The sequence below is a fragment of the Haematobia irritans genome, chromosome 1 (genome assembly GCF_050003625.1).
Source record: "Haematobia irritans isolate KBUSLIRL chromosome 1, ASM5000362v1, whole genome shotgun sequence".
NCBI lineage: Eukaryota > Metazoa > Arthropoda > Insecta > Diptera > Muscidae > Haematobia > Haematobia irritans.
Window position 1 is genome coordinate 59749836 of NC_134397.1, and position 16506 is coordinate 59766341.

At 31.4% G+C, this 16506-nt stretch overlaps 1 protein-coding gene across 3 annotated transcripts in view; it reads right to left on the reverse strand.

Annotated features, from left to right (window-relative positions):
* Nucleotides 1–16506, reverse strand: part of LOC142221043 (atrial natriuretic peptide receptor 1) — a 472193-nt gene that overhangs the window by 124701 nt on the left and 330986 nt on the right. For 2 of the 3 annotated variants that reach the window (XM_075290536.1, XM_075290537.1), the window contains exon 2: nucleotides 6884–8169. The exons of the other annotated variant lie outside the window; for it this stretch is intronic. In XM_075290536.1, coding sequence (XP_075146651.1) covers nucleotides 6884–7709 — 826 coding nt within the window. In that variant the 5' untranslated portion in view covers nucleotides 7710–8169. The remainder of the gene's footprint in view (nucleotides 1–6883; nucleotides 8170–16506) is intronic. 3 annotated transcript variants of the gene reach the window in all.

Genomic DNA, 16506 nt, shown 5'->3' on the forward strand with positions numbered 1-16506 from the left:
TCCGAACGAAACAAGCTATCAACTTGAAACTTGGCACAAGTAGTTGTTATTGATGTAGGTCGGATGGTATTGTAAATGGGCCATATAGGATCAGTTTTACGTATATTCCCCATATAAACCGACGCTCAGATTTGACCTCCGGAGCCTCATGGATGAGCAAAATTCATCCGATTCGGTTGAAATTTGATACGTGGTGTTAGTACATGAACTCTAACAACCATGCAAGAATTGGTCCATATTGGTCCATAATTATATGTAGCCCCCATATAAACCGATCCCCAGATTTGACCTCCGGAGCCCCTTGGAAGAGCAAAATTCACCCGATCCGATTGAAATTTGGTACGTATTGTTAGTATATGGTCTCTAACAACCATGCAAAAATTGGTCCATATCGGTCTATAGTTATACATAGCCGATCCCAAAAACTAATCTACCAAAATTTTATTTCTATAGGAAATTTTCTCAAAATTTTATTACTATAGAAAATTGTGTCAAAATTTTATTAATATGGGAAATTTTGTCAATATTTTATTACTATACAAAATTTTGTCAAGATTTTATTTCTATAGAAAATTTTGTAAAAAATTTTATTTCTATAGAAAATTTTGCCAAATTTTGTTTTAATTTTGGCAAACTGAATTATATACGTATTTAATCGGCCTTTTTATACTCACCACCATAGAATAGTGACGGGGGTATAATAAGTTTGTCATTCCGTTTGTAGCACATCGAAATATCGATTTCCGACTATATAAAGTAAATATATATATTCTTGATCAGGGAGAAATTCTAAGACGATATAAGCATGTCCGTCTGTCTGTCTGTTGTAATCACGGTGCGGCCTACAATAATGGCGCTATCGTCCTGAAATTTGGAACATATTCGTTTTTTGTTTGCAAGTATGTCAAGTTCGCAGATGGGTTATATCGGTCCAAGTTTTGATATAGTCCCCATATAAACCGATATCCCGATTTGGGGTCTTGGGCTTATAAAAACCGTAGTTTTTATCCAATTTGCCTGAAATTGGAAATCTAGAGGTATTTTAGGACCATAAAAGGTGTGCCGAAAATGGTGCTTATCGGTCCATGTTTTGGTTTAGCCCCCATATATGTTAGACCGATCTCCCGATTTTACATCTTGGGCTTCTAGAAACTGTATTTATTATTCGATTTGCCTGAAATTTGGAATCTAAAGGTATTCTAGGACCACAAATAGGTGTGTCAAAATTGGGGCATAACGGTCCACCTTTTGAATAGCCCCCATATAGACCGATCTCCCGATTTTATTTCTTGGGTTTCTAGAAACTGTATTTACTTTCCGATTTGCCTGAAATTTTAAATCGAAAGATATTCTAAGATCATAAAATTGTGAGCCGAAAATGGTGCCTATCGGTCCATGTTTCGATATAGTCCCCATATAGACCGATCTCCCGATTTTACTTCTTGGGCTTCTAGAAACTGTATTTACTATGCGATTTGTCTGAAATTGAAAATCTAGAGGTATTTTATGGCCACAAAAAAGTGTGTCAAAAATGGGGTGTATCGGTCCATGTTTTGGTATAGCCCCCATATAGACCGATCTCCCGATTTTACTTCTTGGACTTCTGGAAACCGTATTAGCAATCCGATTTACCTGAAATTTGAAGTCTAGAGGTATTTTAGTACCAAAAATTGGTGTAGCGAAAATGGCGCATATTGGTCCATCTTTTGGTATAGCCCCCATATAGACCGATCTCCCGATTTTACTTCTTGGGCGTCTAGAAACTGTATTTACAATCCCATTATTCTGAAATTGAAAATCTAGAGGTATTTTGGGACCACAAATAGGTGTGTCGCAAATGTGGTATATCGGTCGATGTTTTGGTATAGCCCCCATATAGAACGATCTCCCGACTTTACATCTTGGGTTTCTAAAATCCGTAGTTTTTATCCAATTTGCCCGAAATTGGAACTCTAGAGGTACGATATTTTAGAACCATCAAAAGGTGTGCCAAAAATGGTGCTTATTAGTCCATGTTTGGTTATAGCCCCATATAGGGTGATCTCTCGACTATACATTTTTGTCTTCTAGAATTCGTAGTTTTTACTCAAGTATTGGTCCATGTTTTGGTATAGCCTCCATATAGACCTACCTCCCAAATTTATTTCTTGGGCTGCTAGAATAAGTAGTTTTTATCCACTTTGCCTGAAATTGGAACCTAGAGGTATTTTAGGACCACAAATATGTCAACCGAATATGGTGTGTATCGAGCCATGTTTTGTTATAGCCCCGATCTCCCTATAAAATCTACAAACTTAAGATTTTAAATCAAGGCTTTATACGATATGGTTTTGTTTTCTCTAAAACTCAAACAAAATTGGTTCTTATAAATCCAGAATATGGTCTAGTCTTCATAGGTAGAATCTTTAAATTTATCTTCGGGAAGCGTACTGGTTGAACTTATCTGCTTGGGAGAATATCTGTTATCAAACCCCTGAAATTCTAGATATTATCAAGTAATCCGCCACGACTAAACATTTTCAAAGTAAACTATTATTTTGTTTCATGGTGGTGGGTATTTAAGTTTCGGCCCGGCCGAACTTACTACTGTATATACTTGTTTTGTTTAATATATACCCCGTATGGACTAACTTACAATTGAGAACACGGTATTAAGAAGTTTGCCATCGGCAAGTGTTACCGCAACCCAAGTAATTCGATTGTGGATAACAGTCTTTAGTACAAGTTTCTATGCAATCCATACGATTCGGCGTGGCAGAACTTACGGCCGTAACATATATATATATTTTTTATACCCTCCACCATAGGATGGGGGTATATTAACTTTGTCATTCCGTTTGTAACACATCGAAATATTGCTCTAAGACCCCATAAAGTATATATATTCTGGGTCGTGGTGAAATTCTGAGTCGATCTAAGCATGTCCGTCCGTCCGTCCGTCTGTCCGTCTGTCCGTCTGTCCGGCTGTCCGTCCGTCTGTGGAAATCACGCTAACTTCCGAACGAAACAAGCTATCGACTTGAAACTTGGCACAAGTAGTTGTTATTGATGTAGGTCGGATGGTATTGAAAATCGGCCATATCGGACCACGTTTACGTATAGCCCCCATATAAACCGATCCCCAAATTTGGCTTGAGGAGCCTCCCGGAGCAACAAAATTCATCCGATCCGGTTGAAATTTGGTACCTGATGTTAGTATACGGCCTCTAACAACCATGCAAAAATTGGTCCATATCGGTCCATATTTATATATAGCTCCCATATAAACCGATCCCCAGATTTGACCTCCGGAGCCTCTTGGAGGAGCAAAATTCATCCGATCCGGTTGAAATTTAGTACGTGGTCTTAGTATACGGTCTCTAACATTCATGCAAAAATTGGTCCATGTCGGTCCATAATTATATATAGCCCCCATATAAACCGATCCCCAGATTTGACCTCCGGAGCCTCTTGGAGGGGAAAAATTCATCCGATCCGGTTGAAATGTGGTACATGATGTTATTATACGGTCTCTAATAACCATGCAAAAATTGGTCCACATCGGTCCATAATTATATATAGCCCCCATATAAACCGGTCCCCAGATTTGACCTCCAGAGCCTCTTGGAGGGGCAAAATTCATCCGAACCTGTTGAAATTTGGTACCTGATGTTAGTATACGGCCTCTAACAACCATGCAAAAATTGGTCCATATCGGTCCATAATTATATATAGCTCCCATATAAACCGATCCCCAGATTTGAACTCCGGAGCCTCTTGGAGGAGCAAAATTCATCCGATCCAATTGAAATTTAGTACGTGGTGTTAGTATATAGTCTCTAACAACCATGCAAAAATTGGTCCATATCGGTTCATAATTATATATAGCTCCCATATAAACCGATCCCCAGATTTGACCTCAGGAGCCTCTTGGAGGAGCGAAATTCATCCGATACTGTTGAAATTTGGTACATGGTGTTAGTATATGGTATCTAACAACCATGCAAAAATTGGTCCATATCGGTCCATAATTATGTATAGCAAAAGTCATCCGATGCGGTTGAAATTTGGTACATTTTGTCAATATATGGCCTCTAACAGCCATGTAAAAATTGGTCAATATCGGTCTTTAGTTATATATAGCTTATATATAGCGATGACTTATTACACAAAAAGTGGTCCATATCGCCAAAAATAATCTACCAAAACTTTATTTCCATAGAAAATTTTGTCAAATTTTATTACTATAGAAAGTTGTGTCAAAATTTCATTTCTATAGAAAGTTTTGTCAAACGTTTATTTCTATAGAAATGTTTGTCAAAATTTTATTTCCATAGAAAGTTTTGTCAAAATTTTATTTTTATAGAAAATTTTGTAAAAAATTTATTTCTGTAGAAAATTTTGTCAACATTTTATTTCTATACAAAATTTTGTCAACATTTTACTTCCATAGAAAATTTTGTCAACATTTTATTTCTATAGAAAATTTTGTCAAGTTTTTATTTCTAAAGAAAATTTTGTCAAAATTGTATTTCTATAGAAAATTTTGTCAAGTTTTCATTTCTATAGAAAATTTTGTCAAGTTTTCATTTCTATAGAAAATTTTGTTAAACTATATTATATACGTATTTAATCGGCCTTTTTATACCCTCCACCATAGGATGGGGGTATATTAACTTTGTCATTCCGTTTGTAACACATCGAAATATTGCTCTAAGACCCCATAAAGTATATATATTCTGGGTCGTGGTGAAATTCTGAGTCGATCTAAGCATGTCCGTCCGTCCGTCCGTCTGTCCGTCTGTCCGTCCGTCTGTCCGTCTGTCCGGCTGTCCGTCCGTCTGTGGAAATCACGCTAACTTCCGAACGAAACAAGCTATCGACTTGAAACTTGGCACAAGTAGTTGTTATTGATGTAGGTCGGATGGAATTGAAAATGGGCCATATCGGACCACGTTTACGTATAGCCCCCATATAAACCGATTCCCAAATTTGGCTTGGGGAGCCTCCCGGAGCAGCAAAATTCATCCGATCCGGTTGAAATTTGGTACGTGGTCTTAGTATACGGTCTCTAGCAACCATGCAAAAATTGGTCCATATCGGTCCATAATTATATATAGCCCCCATATAAACCGATCCCCAGATTTGACCTCCGGAGCCTCTTGGAGGGGCAAAATTCATCCGATCCGATTGATATTTGGTACCTGATGTTAGTATACGGTCTCTAAAAACCATGCAGAAATTGGTCCATATCGGGCCATAAATATATATAGCTCCCATATAAACCGATCCCCAGATTTGACCTCCGGAGCCTCTTGGAGGAGCAAACTTCATCCTACCCGATTGAAATTTGATACGTGGTGTAAGTATATGGTCTCTAACAACCATGCAAAAACTGGTCCATATCGGTCAATAATTATATATAGCTCCCATATAAACCGATCCCCAGATTTGACCTCCGGAGCCTCTTGGAGGGGCAAAATTCATCCGATCCGTTTGAAATTGGGTACCTGATGTTAGTATACGGTCTCTAACAAGCATGCAAAAATTGGTCCATATCGGTCCATAATTATATATAGCTCCCATATAAACCGATCCCCAGATTTGACCTCCGGAGCCTATTGGAGGGGCAAAATTCATCCGATCCGTTTGAAATTGGGTACCTGATGTTAGTATACGGTCTCTAACAAGCATGCAAAAATTGGTCCATATCGGTCCATAATTATATATAGCTCCCATATAAACCGATCCCCAGATTTGACCTCCGGAGCCTCTTGGAGGAGCAAAAGTCATCCGATGCGGTTGAAATTTGGTACATTTCGTTAGTATATGGCCTCTAACAGCCATGTACAAATTGTAAAATTTTATTACTATAGAAAGTTTTGTCAAAATTTCATTTCTATAGAAAGTTTTGTAAAAAGTTTATTTCTATAGCAATGTTTGCCAACATTTTATTTCCATAGAAAATTTTGTCAAAATTTTATTTCTATAGAAAATGTTGTAAAAAATTTATTTCTGTAGAAAATTTTGTCAATATTTTATTTCTATAGAACATTTTGTCAACATTTTATTTCTATAGAAAATTTTGTCAACATTTTATTTCTATAGAAAATTTTGTCAACATTTTATTGCTATAGAAAATTTTGTCAACATTTTACTTCCATAGAAAATTTTGTCAACATTTTATTTCTATAGAAAATTTTTTCAAGTTTCTATTTCTATAGAAAATTTTGTCAAACTGAATTATATACGTATTTAATCGGCCTTTTTTTTGTTTAATATATACCCCTTATGGACTAACTTACAATTTAGAAGACAGTGTTAAAAAGTTTTACGATACCTTGCCATTGGCAAGTGTTATCGCAACCCAAGTAATTCGATTGTGGATGACAGCCTTTAGTAGACGTTCCTACGCAATCCATGGTGGAGGGTACATAAGATTCGGCCTGGCCGAACTTACGGCCGTATATACTTGTTTTGTTTAATATATACCCCGTATGGGCTAACTTACAATTTAGAAGACAGTGTTAAAAAGTTTTACGATACCTTGCCATCTGCAAGTGTTATCGCAACCCAAGTAATTCGATTGTGGATGACAGCCTTTAGTAGAAGTTCCTACGCAATCCATGGTGGAGGGTACATAAGATTCGGCCTGGCCGAACTTACGGCCGTATATACTTGTTTTAAATATTAAATATCTCTGTTGGCATTTTAAATTAATAAACATTTTAAAATACTATTGCAATTACTATTTACAGATTTAATTTATTTAATAAAAAAATCGATTTGGTATCGGTGTAATTATTATTAGAATAAATTAAAATTTAATTGAAAATAAAGTTAAAGTTCAATGAAATATTTGTGAATATGAAATACCTTTAAAAACTAAAAATGCTCTACTCACTTCTTGCTTTTTTCGATAGAGTCCTCAGCAATAAGACAATTTTATCTTTGGTCCATTTCTGTGTATCCAAAGCCTGTTGATATTCCGAATGGACTTTATCGTGGACGACTACAGCACAAAAGAAGCACACCGAATTTCCTTTCGTCTGAGTATCCTCATTTTGATAAATCAATACGGTACGGGTCCAATTGAAGCTATTCAATATGCCAAGCATAGTATTACCCAAATTATTGGCCAAAGAACCGCGTAGTCTGGTCAATGTGGGATACGATGAAGCTTTATTGCCAAAATCCTTAGCACTTCCACCAGACGTGAGAACAGGTATTTTCCAGGCTCCAGCATAACGGGAAATCGGAGCCAAAACATATTCACAAGATAAACCCATAACGGCATTTATCTCAGGCCATCTCATGTAGATCTCAAAGAAACCAATTGGACCATGGATTGATGAACAATTGGTATCCCGAGATATTAGCGTTATATCGATTTGGGCATTATGGGCAAAACCCAAACGTTGTACATGATGTATGGCCAATTCCAAGACGGCTAAAACCTTAACCATAACACAGTCATTTTTATTGTCCAACTCAACACCGGGCAGCAGGACAGCAAATACTAAATTCTTACGGGGCACAGTCTCATTGGCATAGTGGGCACTGGAGGGTGCCACAAATACTTGGCGCATCTCAGTAGCAGCCATAGGATCACTAGAGTCCATATGGAGTAGTTCGGCATGATTGAGGGGATAGTTGTTGAGAATTAATGGCAGCAGGAATAAAAGATGAAGAGATCCACTTACAGCAGGTACATGGAAATTTAATTTCATTTTTTGATGATGTTAGATGGCGTTGTTGTTGTTGTTCTATGTTCTATGTTGTTTTTGTTTTTTGTTTTTTGTTTTTTATAAAAATTACACCTTGAGGCTTGTAGGTATTGCTTTCTTTTGTTGTTTGTATATATTTTGTACTTTTGAATATTTATTTATTTTATAAATTATAAATTTCCATTGTTTTCTTATTACATTTATGCCAATCTGGTATCTATCATTTTTTTCTTTTCATTGTTAATCTGTTTTATTGAACTTTTCTTTCTTGTTGATTTATTTGAGTTAATTTATAATTTTGCTTATTTATCACTTTTTCCTCATGGGCATTCTTTGTAATTATTTTTTTTTGTTTTGATTTTTTTCTGAATATGTGTTTCAAATATTTTTGTTTGCACACACTTTAATCATCATTGTCCTTGTGTTATTAATAAATTTAGTTTATCGCTACATTTTTTTGTTTCTGTGAATTTACAAAAATACAGAAAAAAAATATATTCAAATTTAATTTATGGCTATTGGGAAAATTTTTTGTTTCAAAGTCATTGCAAAATCAAATCGATAATATTAAATGAAAATCATATATAGTACTCCCCGATTGGTTATCCATATTGTTAAAAAACTTTATTTTCGCTTAATTGCCCAAATTTCTGAATTCCCATTTATGGCTCACGTTTTTCAAACAAAAAAAAAAAACACATTTAATTAATTTTCTCCAATTACCCATCTTGGTTAATTGTCCAAACAGGTATTTACCCAACATAAAAAATCCTTAGAAATTCCTTCGTATAATTATAATGTAGGCTGATATGTTTTGCCCCCAATTTCTGGTTTCTACCATGTCAGGGGTTTTTTATAGCCAACTCCGAACGTCATTCCACATTGATGTGAAACCACTTAGAGAAGCTATGAAACACTCCGAAATGGTTACCAGCATCCACCGCTGAAAAAATTTTTGCTGTGTGCTTTAAAGTGGGTTTTAACCTACGACCCTGCACTAGGGGCATGCTATCCATTTGACCACGGTGGTGGTGGGTATTCAAAATTCGTCTGGTAACGTTCTACCCAAGATGAATGGGTAAAAAGTTACGTGGATTCAAGGAAAGGCCTATCTAGTCAATATATTAATACTCTCGACCCCCTCTAATTGAGAAAGTATTTGACCGATCCAAATGTTGGATCACTTGTCATGAAATTACCCCCATATTTTTTGCTATAATTACTTGAATAGTGAAGGCAACCATTTTGTTAATACGTGTGCTAATGTGTGTTCGATTGGGAAACTATAACCTGCTGATAATCTTTGATCACACGTGCTTAGCTGACCCAGATTTCTGAATAAACTCGTGTTGGAACCTATTCATCATATTCAGTGGATGGATGCTCTAACATAGATCGTTTGACAAATGGTTATAATTTAAGTTGACATAAACGTCACGAGATATTTGTTTTCGATATAACCAAAATTAAAAAAAAAATACAAAACAAAACAAAACAAAAACAAAAAAATACAAAATTTAAAAAAAAAAAAAAATACACGTTTTAATATTTATTTGAGATTTCTTTTGTTTGTTTTTCCTAAAGATAAAACAAAATGATGGCTTTGGAAATCCCATGTGCTTAATTATATGCATTTAGTTGTTTTCGTTTTATCTCCAAAATATTCCTCTCCAACCAATAAAACAATTTTTGACAAATTTTTTATAGAAATAAAAATATTGACAAACTTTTCTATATGTTAGAAATAAAATTTTGACAAAATTTTCTATGGAAATAAAATTTTGGCAAAACTTGTTGTAGAAAACATTTTGATAAAATAGTCTATAAAAATACAATTTTAACAAAATTTTTTATAAAAATACAATTTTAACAAAATTTTCTATACAAATAAAATTTTGACAAAATTTTCTAAAGAAATAAAATTTTGACAAAATTTTCTATAGAAATATAATTTAGAAAAATTTTCTATAGAAATAAAATGTTGACAAAATTTTCTATAGAAATAAAATTTTGCGAAAATTGTCTATAGAAATAAAATTTTGACAAAATTTTCTATAGAACTAAAATTTTAACAAAATTTTCCATAGAAATAAAATGTGACAAATTTTTCTATACAAATGAAATTTTGACAACATTTTTTATAGAAATAAAATTTTGATAACATATTCTACAGACATAACATTTTTAGAAAATTTTCTATAGAAATATAATTTAGAAAAAATTATCTAAAGAAATAAAATGTAGACCAAATTTTCTATAGAAATAAAATTTTGACAAAAATTTCTAAAGAAATAAAATTTTGCAAAAATTGTCTATAGAAATAAAATTTTGACAAAATTTTCTATAGAAATAAAATTATGACAAAATTTTTTATGGAAATAAAATTTTTAGAAAATTTTCTATAGAAATATAATTTATAGAAAATTTTCTAAAGAAATAAAATGTAGACCAAATTTTCTATAGAAATAAAATTTTGACAAAATTTTCTATAGAAATAAAATTTTCACTAAAAAAACAAAAAAAAAAAAAACACATTTAATTAATTTTCTCCAATTACCCATCTTGGTTAATTGTCCAAACAGGTATTTTCTATAGAATTAAAATTTTGACAAATTTTTCTATACAAATGAAGTTTTGACAACATTTTTTATAGAAATAAAATTTTGATAACATATTCTATAGAAATAAAATTTTTAGAAACTTTTCTATATAAATATATGTTAGAGAAAATTTTTTAAAGAAATAAAATGTAGACCAAATTTTCTATAGAAATAAAATTGTGACAAAATTTTCTATAGAAATAAAATTTTGCGAAAATTGTCTATAGAAATAAAATTATGACAAAATTTTCTATGGAAATCAAATGTTTAGAAAATTTTCTATAGAAATATAATTAACAGAAAATTTTCTATAGAAATAAACTGTTGACCAAATTTTTTATAGAAAAAAAATGTTGACCAAATTTTTTATAGAAATAAAATTTTGACAAAATTTTCTATAGAAATAAAATTTTGACAAAATTTTCTAAAGAAATAACATTTTGCCAAAAATTTTCTATAGAAAAAAAAAAAAAATGACAAAATTTTCTATAGCAATAAAAAGGTCCACAAAATTGACAAAATTTTTTATAGAAATAAAGCTTTGACAAAATTTTCTCTAGAAATACAATTTTGACAAAATTTTCTATAGAAATAAAATTTTGCCAAAATTTTCCATAGAAAAAAAATTTACAAAATTTTCTATAGATTTAAAATTTTGACAAAATTTCCAACAGAAATACAATTTTGACAAAATTTTCAACAAAAATTTTTTTTTGACAAAAATAAAATTTTTTGTTAAAAATTTTATCAAAATTGTATTTCTGTTGAAAATTTTGTCAATTTTTTTTTCTATAGAAAACTTTGTAAATTTTTTTTCTTTGGAAAATGTTGTCAAAATTTTATTTCTATAGAAAATTTTGTCAATATCTTATTTCTAGAGAAAATTTTGTCAAAGCTTTATTTCTATAGAAAATGCTGTCCACATTTTATTTCTATAGAAAATTTTGTGAACATTTTTATTCGTATAAAAAATTTTGTCAAAATTTTATTCGTATAAAAAATTTTGTCAAAATTTTATTCCTATAGAAAATTTTGTCAAAATCTTATTTCTAGAGAAAATTTTGTCAAAGCTTTATTTCTATAAAAAATTTTGTCAATTTTGTGAACCTTTTCATTGCTATAGAAAATTTTGTCAAAATTTTATTTCTATTGAAAATGTTGTCAAAATTTTATTACTTTAGAAAATTTTGTCAAAATTTTATTTCAATAGAAAATTTTGTCAAAATTTTATTTCTATAAAAAATTTGGTCAACATTTTATTTCTATAAAAAATTTGCGCAACATTTTATTTCTATAAAACATTTTCTCTAAATTATATTTCTATAGAATATTTTCTAAAAATTGTATTTCTATAGAAAATTTTGTCAAAATTTTATTCCATTTGTTTTGTTTTGTTATTGTTGGTTTTGTTCTTTAAGCATTGTTGTCGTTTTTTTATTTCAGCTTAAAACCATACATTGACTAAACTACAAGAGTAGCTTAACCAACAGAGGAAAAGAATGTTTGTCAAATTTATTTGGGCAAAGCCCTATAGACTGCAAGATGGTTGGATGGACGCACGTTTCGGAATTACCACATTCCTCATCAGCATCCTCTACTTGCAGCAAAACTATCAACCAATTATCAGAATAAATTCAGGCAGTTTATTAAACCCAACAAAAACCACACTTGAACCCTCCGAAAAAAGGTTTTACATTGATAGCCGGCTTATGCCAAATGAATTCGAAACATAGGAAAAGAGATATGTTTGTTTCGAATTCATTTGGCATAAGCCGGCTATCAATGTAAAACCTTTTTTCGGAGGGTTCAAGTGTGGTTTTTGTTGGGTTTAATAAACTGCCTGAATTTATTCTGATAATTGGTTGATAGTTTTGCTGCAAGTAGAGGATGCTGATGAGGAATGTGGTAATTCCGAAACGTGCGTCCATCCAACCATCTTGCAGTCTATAGGGCTTTGCCCAAATAAATTTGACAAACATTCTTTTCCTCTGTTGGTTAAGCTACTCTTGTAGTTTAGTCAATGTATGGTTTTAAGCTGAAATAAAAAAACGACAACAAAATTTTATTCCTATAGAAAATTTTGTCAAATTTTTTTTCTATAGAAAATTTTTGGCAAAATTTTATTTCTATAGAAAATTTTGTCAAAATTGTATTTCTATAGAAAATTTTGTCAAAATTTTATTTCTATAGAAAATTTTGTCAAAATTTTATTTCTATAAAAAATTTGTCAAAACTTTATTTCTATACAAAAAATTTTGTTAATTTTGTGAACTTTTTTTTGCTGTAGAAAATTTTGAGAAATAAAATTTGGACAAAATTTTCTATAGAAATAAAATTTTTGTTGTTTTTTATTGCAGCTTTAAACCATCCATTGACTAAACTACAAGTGTAGCTTAACCAACAGAGCAAACGAATGTTTGTCAATTTTTTTTTCGGAGGGTTCAAGTGTGGTTTATTGTTGGGTTTAATGAACTGCCTGAATTTATTCTGATAATTGGTTGATAGTTTTGCTGCAAGTAGAGGATGTTGATGAGGAATGTGGTAATTCCGAAACGTGCGTCCATCCAACCATTTTGCAGTCTATAGGGCTCTGTCCAAATAAATTTGACAAACATTCTTTTCCTCTATTGGTTAAGCTACACTTGTAGTTTAGTTAATGTAGGGTTTTAAGCTGCAATAAAAAACAACAACAATGCTTAAAGAACAAAACCAACAATAACAAAACAAAAGGAATGAAATAAAATTTTGACAAAATTTTCGTTAGATATAAAATGTTTACAAAATTTTCTATAGATATAAAATTTGGACAAAATTCTGTATAGAAAGAAAATTTGGACAAAATTTTCTAAAGAAATAAAATTTTATCAAAACTTTCTATAGAAATAAAATTTTGATAAAATTTTCTACAGAAATAAAATTTTGACAAAATTTTCTATAGCAATAAAAATGTTCACAAAATTTCCTAAAAAAAATAAAATTTTGACAAAATTTTTTATAGCAATAAAAATGTTCACAAAATTTTCTATAGAAAAAAAAATTTGACAAAATTTTTTATAGAAATAAAATTTTGACAAAATTTTCCATAGAAAAAAAATTTACAACATTTTCAATAGAAAGAAATTTTTGACAAAATTTCTTATAGAAATAAAAGTTTGACAAAATCTTCTAAAGAAATAGAATTTTGAAAAAATTCTCTTTAGAAATAAAATTTTGACAAAACTTTCTATAGAAATAAAATTTTGACAAAATTTTCTATAGAAATAAAATTTTGACAAAGGGTTCTATAGAAATAAAATTTTGACAAAATTTTTTATAGAAATAAAATTTTGATCAAAAATTCTATAGAAAATTTTTGACAAACTTTTCTATATAAATTTAAATTTGGACAAAACTTTTTATAGAAATACAATTTTGACAAATTTTCGATAGAAAGAAAATTTTGCAAAATTTTCTATAAAAAATTGTCATTTTTGTTGGTAGTTGTTGGTAAAATTTTCTTCACATTTTAGTAGATTATTTCTGGCTCGAGTGGCAACCGTGCAGGGTGGGTATTCGTAATTCGGTCTGACTGAACTATCTGCCTTATATACTTCTTGTTGATTGTTTTCTTACACAGGGGGATTCACCGAAAGTTATTCCATATTCATAGAAAGTTCATAGCAATACATAATGAGGCTTGGAGGTGTCAATGGTAGTATTTATGTAGTGTCAGTATGTGTTTGGGGATTTCTAGACAATATATTATGATTATGGCCAGCTATTCTCACAATATGTGGTCAGCAAATGTGTTCATTAAAATGTGATTTTGGAATGATTGAAACTTTTTTGAAAAGGGTTTTTATTAGACCAACGGGCGATAATCTAGCGGATGTTGCTAATTTTCTAGCAGCTTGTGTTTTATAGTTTTGACACTTAATATATTTATTTTACAAAAACAAACAAAAAACAGAAGACAATGAATTGAAAATAAAATAAAAAAAAATATTATTACAAAATCTCAAGGCAATAACCATTAATCACTTTGGGTGAACAACAAAAGTGTTGTAATGAAATCTTGTAATGAATTCTAGCCAACCCTAATGACTTATTTCTGTTCTCTGATCATTGTTCTCCCTGTCTATTTATCGTAAAGGCTATGAGCTCATGATAATCACCAAATTATCCATATTGCTTTTTTAAAAGTTTCAAGTTTTTTTTTTTTGTAGTTTTTGTTTTTATGGCATCTGGTTTTCCACAAAGAAATGACGATGATTTAATAGAAAACGTCCAAGGCGGCAAACATAAAAAAAAAAAATTTAGACATTTTATATCAAATTTTATTGGAAGTCTATGTCTTTGATGATTTCACATAATTATTTTTATCGTGGCAAATAGACTGCTTGTCTAAGTCAATTGTTTGTCAGGGTCGTAGATTAGAAAAAGACACCATAGCTATAGATTTTTTTTTTTTGAAAACCAAATTTTTATACCCCTGACCATAGGACGGATGATATACTAAATTTTTCATTCCGTTGGTAACACTACAAAATATTGGTATCAGTCGTGGTGAAATTTTGAGATCGACTCGTAGCGATGCCCGTCCGTCCGTCTGTTAAAATCACGTTAACTTATGAATGAACCAACCTATCGACTTTAAATTTGGCACAAGCAGTTATTGAATTGATGTAGGTCGGATGGCGTTGCAAATCGGTTATATCGAACCACTTTTTTGTATAGCACCTATATAAACCGTCAAGAAAATTTCATTCGATCCGGTTAAAATGCCAAAAATTGGTGCATATCCGCCCATATTTATATATATCCACCTTATAAACCGATTCCCAGCCTCCGGAGCCTCTTTTATCCGATCTGTCTAAAGTTAGAGACATGATGTTAGTGTTTGCCCTCTAAGATCCATACAAAAATTGCTCCATATCGGTCTATATATATACAAATCGTACAACCGATCCCCAGATGTGACCAAGTTTCATCCGATCCAGTTGAAATTTGGTCCTATAAATGCCATGGGATCAAAATATCAAAATATTTCCAATAAAAAAGTTAATTGAAGCTGAAGACATTTTCAATTAAAAAATTAATTGATACAATTAACTTTTTAATCAGACTAGAAACATTAAGTCAATTAGGTCAATGGTTGAAAATCTTTAAATTTTGAATTTAAAACAAGTATATATGCGGCCGTAAGTTCGGCCAGGCCGAAGCTTATGTACCCTCCACCATGGATTGCGTAGAAACTTCTTCCACAATCGAATAACTTGAGTTGCGGTAACGCTTGCCGATGGCAAGGTATCTTAAAACCTCCTAACACCGTCTTCTAAATTGTAAGTAAGTCCATACGTGGTATATATTAAATCTAAAAGGACCGATTAATTACGTTTATAATTCAGTTTGAAAAAATTTTCTATAGAAATAAAATTTTCTCAAAATTTTCTATAGAAATACAATTTTGACAAAATTTTCTATAAAAACAAGTAAGGAAAGTCGGGCGGGGCCGACTATATTATACCCTGCACCACTTTGTAGATCTAAATTTTCGATACCATATCACATCCGTCAAATGTGTTGGTGGCTATATATAAACGTTTGTCCCACATACATACATTTAAATATTTATCACTCGATCTGGACAGAATTTGATAGACTTCTACAAAATCTATAGACTCAAAATTTAAGTCGGCTAATGCACTAAGGTGGAACACAATGTTAATAAAAAAATATGGGAAACATTTAAATCTGAAGCAATTTTAAGGAAACTTCGCAAAAGTTTATTTTTGATTTATCGCTCGATATATATGTATTAGAAGTTTAAGAAAATTAGAGTCATTTTTACGACTTTTCGACGAAGCTGTGGCGATTTTACCAGGAAAATGTTGGTATTTTGACCATTTTTGTCGAAATCAGAAAAACATATATATGGGAGCTATATCTAAATCTGAACCGATTTCAATCAAATTGGGCACATATGACTATATTACTAATTGTACTCCTAGTGCAAAATTTCAATCAAATTGGGCCAAAACTCTGGCTTCTGGGGCCATATAAGTCCATATCGGGCGAAAAATATATATGTAAGCTATATCTAAATTTGAACCGATTTCAATCAAATTTTGCACACATGACTATATTATAATTGTACTCCTAGTGCAAAATTTCAACCAAATTCGGCCAAAAATCTAGCTTCTGGGGCCATATAAGTCCAT